This window comes from Lipophrys pholis (assembly GCF_963383615.2).
Source record: "Lipophrys pholis genome assembly, chromosome: 2".
Classification (NCBI taxonomy): domain Eukaryota; kingdom Metazoa; phylum Chordata; class Actinopteri; order Blenniiformes; family Blenniidae; genus Lipophrys; species Lipophrys pholis.
The window spans coordinates 31,933,209-31,948,339 of record NC_137636.1 but is presented as its reverse complement, the minus strand read 5'-3'; the positions used below and the strand labels follow the sequence as shown (position 1 = coordinate 31,948,339).

Here is a 15,131-nt window from a genome sequence, read left to right as displayed (position 1 = left end):
GTGTGTGTGTGTGTGTGTGTGTGTGTGTGTGTGTGTGTGTGTGTGTGATTCAGATCACTATAAAATTGTTCTTCTCTCCGTTTTCTTTTGTCTGTTTCTTTATCTATAAGACATAAAGAAAACATTTTTTTTTTTTAAATTACATGAACACATCTTTTGTTTTGCAGGATTTGTTTTGTGTCTGGACCGTTTTGTTTGGATTTAGTTTGTTTTTGTTGTTAAAAAATCTTCAATAAAGAAAGGTGTGAAAAAAAAAATCCATTAAAAATGTGAAGTGAAGCGATGTGGTGGAGTCAGAGCAGGGGGAAAGGAGTGAAGGAGGCCACATTTATTGTGGTAAAGTAATAGTGCAAACAGCCCTCACCTCTCTGCCTGACGGTGAGATCAACGGGCCGACAAACAAACCGCTACGAAAAGAAACAGGTGATGGTGTGACTATGATGAAATCTATCAGCTGAAAGAAAACCATTTGCGTTGCTGTCACACTCAAGGACTGAAGGATTCTAAATCTGACGTGCTTTTGTTATAATTGCATTTTATTATTTTTCTTTTTTTTTTTAACCAGGTCCATTAAAAACCAGTTCTCATTTACAATGGCTTGCTTGCAAAGAGGCAGCATAGAGGCACAAACAACAAAAGAAAGAAAGTAGTATTTACAGAGTTAACAATGACATATATGAAGAAACAAATCTAAAAAGCGAGTATCTCTGTTTCAATCAATTTTCGTTTACATATAAAAGTGTTTGGGAAATCTTGTTTTTGTCTCATAAAGAATGGTGTGTAATTTTGCAGTTTCAAGAACGACCTGCGTCAGCACTTTTGGAACCCCTGTGCTACTTTTTGTAACCTACAGAGTGTACGGTGCAGGAAGCATGTGGATCTTTCTCAAAACAATTCAGCCTTTAAGAAGACGCTGCCTGACTTCTTAGACAAACTCCTGAACTATCATACAAAGGTTGGACTGTGACTTTGTCTCTTCTTGCAAGACTAATATAATAAAATTGTCTTAAACTTCTTAAAATGGCTCTCATCGCTCTGATTCCGGTGTATTCTCTCCCTGAGGTTTTTCTTGCTAGGAAAAGTCTCCTGACAGCTTGGTCCTTCGAGCCAGATTCCAACATCCCTCTCACCGCCATGATCGGGACTGAAACGTGCACGGGGAAAAGTCTGGTCTTTCCTAGAGAGAAGTCCTCCAACTGAATTGTTGCAAGAGGCCAGTTTCCACTGGAGGTGAGAAGGTGACGGAAACCGGACAACAGTTTACAAACAGAGACAGATCCAGGATCAGCTGGGGTGAGTGAGTTCTCCTCAGTGTGAAAGTTCTTGTGTGGATGGGACGGTGTTGGACATCCGTCCATAGTGCTTAGTAAGGTTGAACTGTTAAATTTGGGGTATAAGCAAATACAAGGTTATTCCGGGATAGAATATCAGGTCATACATGTCCTTACTACTGAATAGGCCATAGTGACTGTAAGAAGACCACATAAAAAGACTTCATCCAGGACATTAAAGATTTCAAGTGCTGGGTAACACTTGGGTGAATGAGAGCTGGATGAATGGGATTTCTTAAGTTTTCTCTGGTACTAAAGTCGGGTGGTAGATATCCAGCAGTGTCTCCGCGTAAAGTACATTTACTGTGGGACCACAGAGGACATGGAAACACACTGACTGGCCTGGTTGCTTGGGAAGCAATTCCCATACAAACCGGCGGCCACAGGAGGGGAGAAAATATAAAAATATATATTTTTTAAAAAAGAACGCAAAGAGTAGGTCCTCAAGGGAAAGCAACGAACATGAAAAGTGATGTAAAGTACGATGCATATACATCTCTAAAGCTTTGACTTTCTTAACAAATAAAATGAATAAGAACGTACAGTTAATTTGAGATGTTTTACAGACCAATGTTGTGTTTAATTGTGACTAAAACGGAACAAACTAGACTCCGGCAGACTTACTGCAGCGATGGAGCGATCAAACAAGAGCGAACCCACAGACACACCACTTCCTCGTTCTGCCTCCAAGTTTGATACACACATTCACAAACACATCTGTGAATAAAAAAGTGCACATAAATGAAGACTCTACACAAATTCAACCGCACGGCACAGTATCACACATCGAGAGATAAGATTTAATTGCATTTTGAGTGTGACACACGAGGAAGGTTCATGAGGAACTGCAGCACCAGACCATGAAATGTTTGGTTGAACAGTGAGGTACCCTCATGTGCTTGTCACGTGGAGTGAATTGGTATTTTAACAATTAATGGCACATTAAGAGGTCCATTTGGTGTATTTGGTTATTTGGCTTTGGCACGTTTAGTCCTCCGTACTTTTCAGGGGATTCATTCCATCATTTTACCTGCTTTTATTCTGGACTTGTCGCAGAATAGTCCTGTCTGGGACAAGACTATTTAAGGTGGTTTAAGTCTCTGGTTTACGCCTCCCTCTTAGCCAATCAGGGCAGTCCACCCTACTATAAAGCGGGGGGGGGGGGCTGGTCTCCTTGTGCGCCCTCTCTCTCCAAGGCTGAGGGCACGCCCCTGTCGGTCGCTCCGCTCCGCACTTCCGGAAACATCGTGACTCTCAGAGCTGGTTGAACCCGCATCACGTTGTGGATTGCTACTGGTAGGTTGCGCTTTTTGTCCAGTTATAGCCTCTCAAGGCACGGAGGTGACCCGTATATTAAAGCTCGCAAATGTTATAGGAAGCTACGGGTGGCTACAACGCTCAGACGTGCTTTCCCTCCCAGGTGTGGCACACCGCGTCCCTGAGGTATGTAGCCTAAATGGTGCCAGTCAGTAAATGAGGTGTTTGGCTCTCGATGTGAGCTTCCCCTGTGATCCCTGTTTACATTTAGTGGCTGCATTGGAGAGCTGCGGCTGCTACTGGGCCGGTGCACCTCGCCGCTGCTTTGCCTCCCGGCTAATTTGCCTGCCAGCTGTTCTGCCTCACTACTGCCTCACCGGACTTCCAGCCCCGCTCCTAGCCGTGTAAACTCCAGCCACATCTCGGCTGCCGGGCCGGCCACGGCTGGGCCGGGTTCTGCCCGTTCTGGTTTTAACCTTTCGTGTCAAACCACTGCCTTAAGTTGAGCTTCCGCCTCATTTTAAAACGTGTACGCAGTGGGGTTACACTGTTTTCGGTTCATGTTGTTGTGGTTGACTTTTTGTTGTGTTTATTGTTTTGGGTTTAATGTTCAGTTTGTGTAGATGATCTCATTTTGTTTAGTTAAAATATCATTTCCTTTGTACTTGGTTTATAATATTATAGGTGGCTGTTTGTCACCTATCATATGGTCTTTGCTTTTCATTTCTTTTCTTTTCCTGTGTTGAGTGTTCCCCATTCATTATATCCCTCCATTTCAGACGCTGAGCCCCTACGGTGGTGGACTAGAGTCCGTGGTGGTGGTACCCCTCTTCTTGTCTGTGCCGTGCGAGTCCCGGGCCCACTTTTGGTTTCTTCCCGTCACGTGTGTGCGGGAGTGTGTGGGTGTGTGTGTGTGTGTGTGTGTGTGTGTGTGTGTGTGTGTGTGTGTGTGGCTAGCGTTCACCCGGTGACCTCCCCCTGGGATCCACTCACCCCCGTCGACACACTGCCCCGAGGTAAGCCGGCTCTGATCTGGAACACCTCCCCCTTTATTTTACGAGTGTTTTTATGGGTGATTTTGTAATTTGTTAATAAAAAGATATTGTAGTGTCAAGGAACCACGTCTCTTGCCTCTTGGTATAACGGACCTGTGTGCCTCTGAAGTAGTGACCAGAGGTTGAACAATTCCCGGGGTGAAATTCCCCGGGTGGCGTTGTCAGCAACTTGCTGAGTCTTTTGGAACAAGTTTCCACTCGGCTCTAAGCTCCCCCCACAATCTTGGTGATCTAGCCCCCAATTCCGCCACAGACTGTTTGAATGTTCCAATCTTGTCTTCCTTCAGTACTTTTGCAGTACAGACAGGAGACACACAGAGGCCCTTCAGTGTGCATGCAAGAGTACTGAGTACTACACTTGGTTACAGTCTATCTTTGAACTAACCACAGTAGTAATTAGCTCAACAATTTACTGGATATTTAAAGTAAAAACTAAATAAAATAGATACATTTTTGAATAAAATAATTGGTTGAAATCAATAGCAGCATACTGCAACAAGGGAATTCTTCACAATGTTTTGTGTGTGACAATATGGTGAGTTCCCTCCACAGCTCCTCCTTATCAAACTGCTGTTGAGGACGTAGAACTAAAACAACCATAGAGGCACACAGCCTAAGGAGAGAATGTTGAGTGGTCCGCCTATTACATTGTTTAATAGAGACTGTGTAGGCAACACTGCTCCAATCCACAGCTCACTCTTCCACCATCACCACCAAAACTCCAGAGGTGTGGACTTCACCGCAACGTTAAGTCCAGACACACAATGACAACCTGACCAACAGTTTTTGACATGGTTGGTGACACTGTCTTCTCTGCCTTGCCGAGACATTTTGCAGGAAAGAAGATGTAGTGGCTGCAGTGAACGCGTTGTGAACAGAGAGAGGGGGAGGGAGAGGGAGGGAGAGGGAGGGAGAGATTCACCGAGAAGGAGGTGGGGTGTGATGGTGGTTGTGGAGACGCAACTTGAAATGCACCTGCGTGTTCCAAGGTTGGACCACAGGCACACACACCGTGGTAATACCATTCAAGTGGGAACATCATGACCTCATTATAACATAATGACCCTGTTACTGATACACCAATGAGCATTACGAGACAAGACTCCTTAAAGACTAAAGCAGAAGACAGCATAGTATCTTAACAGTTAATTTCAGACTGTATTTAGACACACTGGATTTTTTTTCCATTTTACCAGTTAAATAGACAATTTATATAACAGGGTCGAGATTAATTTTGCAGACTGTAATTAAAACTACAATTATGAAAATAAGAAAGTGAATAGACCATAACCTCACTGGTGATAATTTTGATGTCCTTGATAAAAATAGACTAATGACTTTTAACCTAAACTTTTAGCTGAAGCTTGGAAACAGTCATCTTTCAAAAATCAGAACCTCCAATTAAGAAACAAATTATGTGATTCTACCTAAATACCGTTTGCTGTAATGTTGCTTTTTTGTTTTAAATGATGTAAATACACTGGTTTGATTCCTTAATGTGTGTTTGCTTGCTTTTTGGTAACTGTCTATGTTGGAGTTATAGCCCCCCCTGGAGAAAACTCCACCATCTGCCACTGGTAAACACACGCTGATCAAAAACCAAAGTTATCTTTCACATGAGGTGCCATTAAAAGGCACATTTTATGGCAAAATAAAAAAATCTAAGCTTTCATTTACGGTAGTTTGTTTAGTCGTTACTGATGAACCAAAAGTATTGCTTTATTATAAAGAAGTGCTGTGGGGAGTTTCATAGCGGAGCACAACGCACCTTGCATACAGACCTCCGACTGCGGTCATAACGCGACGCAAGACCTGGAAGTGAAGTTAGTTACAATGAAAAGCGTGGAAAAACGACAATGGAAAACTGGTTCAAAATTCTATATTCGATGCAGCTGACTGTGTGACAGCGCAGGTGAACTGCAGCACAACAGCCACTGGCGTTTTGCCAAAAAGTGATTCCTGTCTACGCGAGCGGCTTTTATCAGGATTTACGGCCATAACATAAAAATATACTAAACTGTATCATGTATGTATAATAAAATAAGCAATATAAAATCTCTATTTGCTTTATTTTACATGTAACCCATTGGTAATGATAAATGATCTCAATTGCAGTTTTTTTTGCATGAGACATTCCCAGAGACTCACCTTAGTTGTGACCGTGTACATACAATTTTTTTTTTTTCAAGGACAGACGTCTGTCCGTCCCTCATTATTTGCCCGTGGATGTGAAATCACAATAAATCACTTAATTCTGACTATATAGGGTTGCTTATGTGAGGAGGTGTACTAAAATAGGAAATATAAAAAATGCCCAACAACACCACCTGGGGGATGGTACCCCAGGAAATACTAATTTTACTATAAAAGTGTCTGAACAATAGATCAGCAGGCACCCAGGTTCATTCCGGCAGACAGACGTAATTTTATGAGTAAATCAAATAGTTTTATTTTTAATAAACAAAAACAGAACAGAACCGGCAGGGACTGGAACTGCGGAAAACAGAAGGGTTAAGAGACAACTCTTCAAGAAAACAGTGGAATAAAAGTCGTGTTTTATTACAATTACAGTTTAAGAAATCTCAATATAAAATTCAATCCAAAGCAAAAAGAACAAAACCGGGCCGGCGCCACGTGTGGAGAGGCAGACTACATTCAGGAGTGTCCAGGGGTGCCACCACTACTCACCCTTAGTGCAACTCAGCAAGCTCACAGCAATCCTCACATCAAACTGGTGCAGTCTACAAAGTGTCCCTGTGTATCGACTCACATGCAAAAAACCAAGTGAAGGGACCTCACCACAGGTGCCTAGCCTCTCCACGTCGTGACACTCAGCTCTAGAAAGTAAAGAACTCAATACAACAGAAAGAAAAAAAAAAAAAAAGTAACATAACCCAGTTGGTAAACACAGGAACCTAAACTAAATCAAACTAAGACAAAACAGCAGTGGTCACGTGGCAGGAGAACCACTTCTGGTATGGGGCATTAGCTAATTCCGTAAATGCAGAGAGAAGAGGGCTGCAACACAGGCCCTGCCCAGTCAACCACGCTGGGGGAACCAACCACTGCCAGCCACAGCAGGAACAGAGATCAGGAAGCAGAGAGGAGAACAAAGAGTAGCACCTGTCTTAAATAGCCTGGCCCTGATTACCTGCAGTATTGCACCTGCAGTTATTCCCCCACCACACTTACTACTTGTGGACATGTGATTTTACACAGGATTTCCTTGATTAATAAGAACACTATTTATGAGCACCCCGGGATCCGTGCCTTTGTCCTTCGTACTTGACGGACGTCCGCGACGTAGAGCTGCAGGCTGCTCTGTCTCTGCAAAGTACGAATACTGATGATAATTGACTGTGTTTATGAGCTAAATCCTGTTCTGAACCATCGTTTCACCACTTCATTAAACTGCCTGCAATGCAATGTGAAGCAGTCACACGTACTGGCCCTAACACTCCCATATGTCTTCAAGTTAAATCTATGGGTAGTGTTATTTTAATTTAAAACCAGTTGGTAAAAAGATTAGGAACTTCCCTTCCTTCCCCTGTCCACCACTCTCTAACATAACTCTCTAACACTCTCTCTCCCTTTATAAGCAGCTGCTCACAAGGTTCAGCTTCACTTCAGCTCTGACTGAGCAAGAGAGAAGAGCTCATGCAGCCTGACAGCAACAGCCAAATGCTTTAATTTTTTTTTTTACATATAAACAGGCCTAAGCCTGAAGAACACTTGAAACAGTTGATTTGTTGTAAGGGCATGCCTTCGTGGAAGAGGGACACCCTAAAATCCCAGGGCAAGTGTCCCCTGAAGACAGGTGTCCTCTCTTCGGAGGGACAGGTCACGAGGACAAATTGTAGGACCAGTTGATATTGAACAAACCAAACACCAAATATGTTCTGGTTATGTAAAAGCACATAACCAATACAAAGATGTATATTATATATACATGTATCTAAGATGTACACAAAATAATTATTAAGTAAGATTTGATTTACTTCAGGGACCACATACAGTCCAGTTTCATCTTGAGTGGACCAGACTGGTAAAATATTGCAATAAAAACCTCAAAATTTACACTTGAAAGTTTTTCTTTGTTGTGGTCACAGTGTACGTGATGAAGTTGTCTGTTTTTGCAAGCTCAAACAGTTAGTACTGAAAATTATTACAATCTCAACATAAAGTAAATTTTAATGAAACATTCTGTTCGAAAATACAATGAAATGTCAAAAAATAAAAACTTGTTAAAATCTTATATATCCACCTTGGTTGGTGGGACCGGATTGGAGCCTCTTGGTTGGTTTTTGCCCACGGGCCTTATGCTCTCCGTTGTAAAGGTAAAGGTAAACTTTTGTGTGCGCTCGGGTCCTAGCTTTTTGGTCTGACTTTTTTGACAATTGTTCAGAATATTAAACTGCTATGAGGCTGTGGTGGTTTAACCGTGTATAGACTTTCACGCACCAACGTTTTGCATAATCAACATAAGAGTCGGTTCTATTAATGAATATATTGGCGTGGTGGCAGTGATCTGGGCTGCCTGCTTGCTGGCGTGCTGCCTTTGTGGATTCATGCTGAATGGCATTTTCAACTGAAGCTACTCCCTTCTATCTGGGATTGAGTTGGGGGTTAGGAATTATTTAATTCATGGACAAAATATGATTCTGATATTTCTTAGGCCTGCAGAGAAGGCCTTGCAGGCCCTGACTTCCTCCACTGGTCGTTCGTGATTTACTGATACTGATCCTCTCAGCCCATTTACTGCATATACTGCCCTTTAAACTGGTTTTGGAAAAACTGTCACTTTGTGTTTTAAGAATGTGTTCAACAGCTGTTTATCACAGACAAGTTCAGCTTCTGCTCTCAGCATTGACTAACAACTGGCTTAATAGTCCATAAAAAATGTACTCCATTTGTCATTTCATGTGTATTTTCTTCTTACACAAAATAAGGTAAACGTCTACGTATAAACTTATTGGAATTATTTGCTTTTTATTGGTGTGTAATGCTAAATTAAATCACAGGGATGCATATCACAGTTCGAACATACATTTATTTAAAAAGAAAAACAACAAAAAACAAATTTCTCCAAAAAACAAAGCGTAGATTCAGACCAAAATGATTGAACATGTAAAATGATAAAAGGGGAGAGGGTTACAAGTGTGATCGCTCCAACGGGGTTCTTCAACATAAAGTGTGAGTTCTGCTGTGGATCCCAGGTCGTTGCTTCCACAGTGAAACACCAGGACATTCGGCATAGGCATCGATAGAAGGTTGGTCCAGACCAGGCCACCCCGGCCAAACCACTGGACCTGGGCGTCCAGATCCAGGTTTGTCCCGACGGGCTCCCCCCACCCGTTCTCCTCCACGATGGCTGTAGCTGTCTCCAATGATGAAGAATCGGGTTCTGTTTTTGATTTCTGATTGTGTGGATGTTGCCAAACAAATCAAACTATCAAAAGGTACCTTGGGTCTTCCCTACCGAGTTCTTCCTGGCTTCATTAATCTCTTCCGTTTCTTCCATTTCGGGGTTCCACTAAACAGACTTGTCCTCCACAAAGATTCGATGTGCGGTAGATTCTGGTCGCGTGTCGATTACAAGTGCGATCGATCCGATGGGGTTCTTCAACATCGAGTGTGAGTTTGACTGTGGATCAAATGGTGAGTTCAGAGTGAGGGCGTGATGTCACTCTCCTATGAAGTACTTTCTCTTCAGGCCCCTCCATGCTCCTTGCGTCTGCGCAAAGTACGCGTGAATATTTGAATATTAATTAAAACTATGGACGTACTCACAGTTGCAACTTGTGATTTTAAAAGTTGTGAAGGGGTGTAACAATATCAGTAACAATATTGGCACAACTACTCATACAGTAATATTACTTAACTACTCTCATGCATTTGTTACTTTACTTCTACTACTGGCAATTGATGGAAATTAAATTTGATCCATCACTTCTGTAGATATTTACTCCTCCAGCTGTTGAAGGTCTTAAATGTGCAACTGCCTATTTTAATTATTACATTCCATTTCTTTTCATACGAATGGAAGCCAGTGAAGATTAAAGCAGATTTGTGTATTTTGTGATCTAGAACATGTATTTTGTATGATACCATTGCAGTTCACATTGCTCTTGAATGGTGGTACAGCTATTTACAATGTTATGCATGTTTTCATTCTATCTGTAAACACGAATACCGTCACGATATGAAGAAAACCACAAAGAAAACAATCCAGTTGAAATGTATGAGTTTATTTGTTTACTGCTTGCTCTCCTCTCTGTACACAATGTTGTCTGATTTGTTTTTTTTTCTTCTTCCCAGCAGCACTAGCTAAATAACAATGGGCTCAACTTAACAGCTCAAAAATAATGAAACAGTGCACAATTTCACTAATATGTATAAAATAATGCAGTAACGTTATCTGCATGGGGTTCAAAACTAACAAACTAAACAGGAGAACCAAATGTAACCTACAGGAACACGTTTTCAGGTGCCACTGATAATACTCCTACAAATGGCACCGAGACCAAAGGGTTGATTCACAATTTGTACATTGGCAATGCCTCACTAGTGCAGCCTGGTTCAGAAAACATCCGCACCGAAACAGGATGTACAAATACTCACAACCTGGTTATTTGTGAACTTAAACTCTTTCTGCCAGACATGGCTTTGAGAGGAAAAAGCTGCTTCAGAAACAAAACACTAAACGAAACGAAACAAAAGACTGATTCACATTCTGTCTGGGACGTTTACCTTAAACACTGGATTGAATTGTTAAAACAGAGCCTGCGGTCGTTTAATGCAGTGAAAGGATTTTCCATTCTCACAAACTCGGCTCAAACGGGCGACTCGGGAATAGTGTTTACAACTTGAATAGAGCAAAACGTGTGGATTTAAACCGCCTGGTAAAATCTCCAGCGCTCCAGCCGCAGAGTGAAAAACTTGCACACATAGAAATACATTCCATACATCACTTCATAGCAGATTTGTACAGCGAAGCTCCAAACTGCTCCTCATCATCCTCAATGGGAATGAACACGAATTTGAAGAAGCCACAAGAAAAAATTTAAATAAAAATCTGCATCAACATCAATGTGTATTAGCCTTACATGACTTTGGCCTCGTAAAGAATTTCAGTATTTGTAAGAAGAAGAAATAAAACACATTTAAAGGAATGGTAATTAAAAAGCATGTCAATAAATAACGGGGTTTCCCCTGAAGCACCCGCCCAGACCACTGCCAGTGTCGGCTACTTTATCATGAGTTGTGCAAGGTGTGCTTGAGCTTATAGAACTACGTCTGATATCTACTGTGGACATGTCCGGTGACGCTCCAGTGGATTGTTAAGGTGCTTGCTTGGCTGCTTGGCGTTCTTCATGCGTAGCTGTTGGTGGTGACCAGCAGCTCGTACGCCGGGTCGTGGCTCCGCCTGCACAGCACCACGCAGGCACAGAGCATGCCCAGCATCTGCAGGACACACACACACACACACACACACACACACACACACACACACACACACACACACACACACACACACACACACACACACACACACACACACACACACACACACACACACACACACACACACACACACACACACACACACACACACACACACACACACACACACACACACACACACACACAGTTAACACTTCTAATTTCACTGCGGGATTGTGTTTTTTTTAAACTGTGAGGGGGGAGGAGGCAGTGAGTTGCAGCAAAAATACACAAACACTGAAGGTTTTATCTCTGTTGATAAAGTATTTTATCGGTTATTCGCTGATTGTGATTCTGAGGAAGATGATTTTCCTCCCAGGAGGAAGATCGGTCAGCCAGGGAGCGCAGCGGGTTGGAGTTACGTGATGCACCTGAATGCATCACCCATTAATTGACTGTGTGGCGCTCGTTAATCCGTGAAGAATCCACAAATTAGCAGCAGCATCGTTTAAGCCCCAGGATTCAAAGCGTGTGGAAAAGAGTAGTGGCTTGTAGTCCGGAAATTACGGAAGCCACCAGTTTGAATGCAGCAACCTTGTCATTCACACCTCCCTGATCAAGCGTTTAAAATAACCTGTGATGACCGTTACTAATTTTTGCTTCAGGAATGCAGCATGTTTTTCCTCTGCGACAGAGCATTGATCTCCGTGCAGAAGTGATAAACTGTTTGTAGTCTCTCACCTGTATCGATGCGAAAGTTAAAGCGGCCCATATGACATACATCATGATCTCCTTTAATTTCTTCACCACAAGAGCTTCACAACCCTAGAACAAAAACAAAAACAAAACAACAAACAGGTGTTTTTCAAAGTTAAATCTTTTTATGTGCCAAAACACAAAGGAGCAGTTCCTGGACAACCTTTACATTTTTGCTTCTGTCTGAGAATTCATGGCAGAAAACCTAAATGTGTTGTGTGCGTTCACCTCTTGGTAGAGATCTGCTGGTCGGGTGAGGGTGCCCGTACAGTTGGTGATGCTGGGCTGGCAGCAGCTCACTGGGACGCTGTTGTTTTTCGACTCTTTGAACCAGCGAGTGTTTCTCCAGTCAGAGTAGTTGTGAATCCCGCAGCAGTGAAGCTATGGGGAGGAACAGCGGGTGAAAACACTGAACAGCCTCAAACTATTGATGAACAAAAGCAGAAAAACGTCATTGGGTTAAAGGTCGGGGCCGCACAGCGAGAAGGTTGCGGGTTCAAGTGCAACCCGGGGCCTTTCAGTGTGGAGTTTGCATTAGTGATGGCCAAATGATGCTTCATGAAGCCTCATGAACCACTTTATCTTCTGACTCTGATTTGGCCATCGCTACTAAATGCTGCTTCATTAACTACTCTCTTTATTTTCTGAGGCCACGAGATGGCGCTGTCTGTCCTCGATCTTCAAACCAATAGTGCCACCTGGTGGAGTCAGAAAATATAGAACGTGATTGAGACTTCATATGACCATCACCAATTTGCATGTTCTCCCAGTGTGTGCGTGGGTTTCCTCCGGCCTCCTCCATCGGTCAAAACACATGTATGGGAGGTCAACTGGTGACACTAAATTGCCCCTCGGTGTGAATATGAGTGTGTGTTGCTGTTTGCGCTGTGACAGACTGGCGACCGGTGCAGGGTGTATCCTGCCTTCGCCCACAGGGGTGGAAGATGATGGATGGATGGATGGATGGAAGGAAGTTAAAGTTCAAATATGTGTTCACACTGATTATGTACCTGAAAACGAATAAGCAAAAAAACCAACAAAAAAAACCCCCTCAATTTTCCACCCACCTGCTTCTGCACATAGTCAATCGCACGACTGGGCGCATCGCTGTTGGTGCCATTGTATTCGTTGTAAACCTTTTGGATGGAGTGATTCACTTCATCTTCCACCTGTGGAAAAAATAAACAAACATTCAGCTGCAGTCATGTTCCTGCTCTCTCACATTGGTTTGCAGAAGCAACAGCTTATCACATCTCAATGATCCTATACTCTGCTCCCGCTCTAACCAGGCAAACGTGTCAATACATGTTAAAGGTTCACCTTTTTTCATTTTGGAATGGCTGGACAATAAATAGTGAAATGCTGTGGTCAATGAGGCCGTGTTTACCTTTGCCCTGTATATGTAGCCGAGCACCACCACCACACACTCTGTGACAAACACCAGCAGGAGAATGACGGCAAACTGAAATGACAGGAAACGACAAAGCACCTTAAATAAAATCTTCACAAAGAAACAGTTTTGTCCTATCTGCAAAGACACGTGAACACGTTATCTTCTGCTTTGATTGTTGAATTGACTTACAACAAATGGAATTAATAAATACATTAATCATTATCAAATGTGATTTTAGGGTAATTGAAGATAGGATTTTTTTTTTGTAAGGATATATCAGTTTGATATTCTGTCAGTGTTTTTGTCCAAAATAATTTGTAATGAAAATCAAGAAAACTTAATTTGTTCAACTTCAGCTTAAAAAAAACAACACATTTTGACTCCAATTATTTAAAGTAGAATCCTGCTAAAAGGTAACCAGGAGGCCCTCTGGCTGTCTGTCTCGCTGTAGTGGCGAGACAGACAGCTGTTAGTGTAAGACGGTTTACAAGAGATGTAAATTCATAAGGAGTCTACATTTCTATCTGTCTTCCCTGAAGTGAGCAACAGAAGAGCCCTCTCCAGTGCACTGTGCTCATTTTGACTCTACTTACAGTGGCCAGGCCACAGGAGCTCTCGCGTATTGTGGCACAGCAGCCGATCAAGCCGATGATGAACAGAAGAGTCCCGACAGCTATTATTATAATAGCAGGAATCAAAGTGTACACGTCCTCGAAGAAGTGATCGTAGTCATCATATGTGATGAACACATAGGCTCCAATGTAGCACAAGATCCCGGCTGCAGCCTGCACAGAGGAAACCCAAGAAAATTTAAGACCCAAGAAAAGCTGAATGCTTTGTCAAAACTGTGTTAACTCGCATTTTCTCGATGTTGGGATGGAGGCGCAAACACAGTGGGAATAAAACACAGAGCAGGAAATAAATATCATGCATATAAACTAAACCTTGTTGGAAAAGGAGCCTGATCATCACTGAGACGTGTAGATGGGATTGTTTTTGTATTTGTATTTTGTGTTAAAAACATGGAGATGGGCAGGGACGCAGGTTAAAGCTCTGCTGCTGCATGACGTCATAGCACCCACGGGCGGCAGCTATGCGGCTAACTATCACAATACCAGAATATTTTATAAATAACATCCATGCATTTCGTGGTAAATGTGAAACAGATGCATTTATTCGGTCTCGCTGCGGCCCGATGGAGCCTCATCCGGGCCCGCAGATTGCGAGCTGCAGCCCGTCTGTGGCGCAGTTCAGCCGGCCTGCGCGGCTCTCCATCCCCGGGCCGAACCGAGCGACCGACCGGGAGGCTGCACTTTGTCCCCGCGTCTTACCCAGAAGATGAGGTTGAGGAAAACCAGCACAGTTTTAGACGACGTGATCCCACACTGGCCCATGGTGGCAGGGAAACGATAGCGGTTAGTGTGATCAAACAGATGTTATATTAAAAAAAAAAATAGTGATGCACCTGCACCCCTTCTGCTCGTAAAATAATAAAATGGCTCCCGTCGACCCCGCCTCGACCAATCAGAGGAGAGAACGGAGGGGGGGGGTCGGGTCACGTGTTTCAGCTGACGTCACCTTTCAAAACAAAGAGGCTGAGTGATGTTTTATTTATTATACTGTATAAATGTAATTCTCATTTGTATTTGTTATAAATTTCATAATTACCCGTGATAAAGCTTAAAATTATATGAATGTATTATTTGTGAGCAATGCGTTAAAGTTGTTTGTTTTTTATGTTTCGTTGCACTGTTTGGATGTTCACTGTTTATGCAATAAAGTTCTAAAAAAAGAAAAAGAAAGAAAACAGCCCGAGTGAGTTTAACCTCTCATCATGTGTTCTCATCTCATGTGTTCACTAAACCCTCTGAGATCTTAATTCAAACAACCTCCTGC

General features: G+C 42.7%; 1 protein-coding gene and 1 long non-coding RNA gene across 2 annotated transcripts; one reads left to right on the top strand and one right to left on the bottom strand.

Annotated features, from left to right (window-relative positions):
* Positions 1-2,580: 2,580 nt before the first annotated feature.
* On the top strand, positions 2,581-3,706 carry LOC308106605. Its single transcript, XR_013935164.1, has 2 exons — positions 2,581-2,774; positions 2,860-3,706. It is a non-coding gene; the product is annotated as an uncharacterized lncRNA (long non-coding RNA).
* A 6,164-nt stretch (positions 3,707-9,870) lies between these two features.
* On the bottom strand, positions 9,871-14,761 carry LOC308126710 (tetraspanin-3-like). Its single transcript, XM_080491281.1, has 7 exons — positions 14,567-14,761; positions 13,829-14,020; positions 13,230-13,304; positions 12,910-13,011; positions 12,071-12,223; positions 11,828-11,911; positions 9,871-11,107 (listed from the first exon to the last, which is right to left on the bottom strand). The coding sequence occupies exons 1-7, from the start codon at positions 14,627-14,629 to the stop codon at positions 11,015-11,017; spliced, it is 762 nt and encodes a 253-aa protein (XP_080347407.1). The 5' UTR covers positions 14,630-14,761; the 3' UTR covers positions 9,871-11,014.
* Between the last annotated feature and the right edge of the window lie 370 nt (positions 14,762-15,131).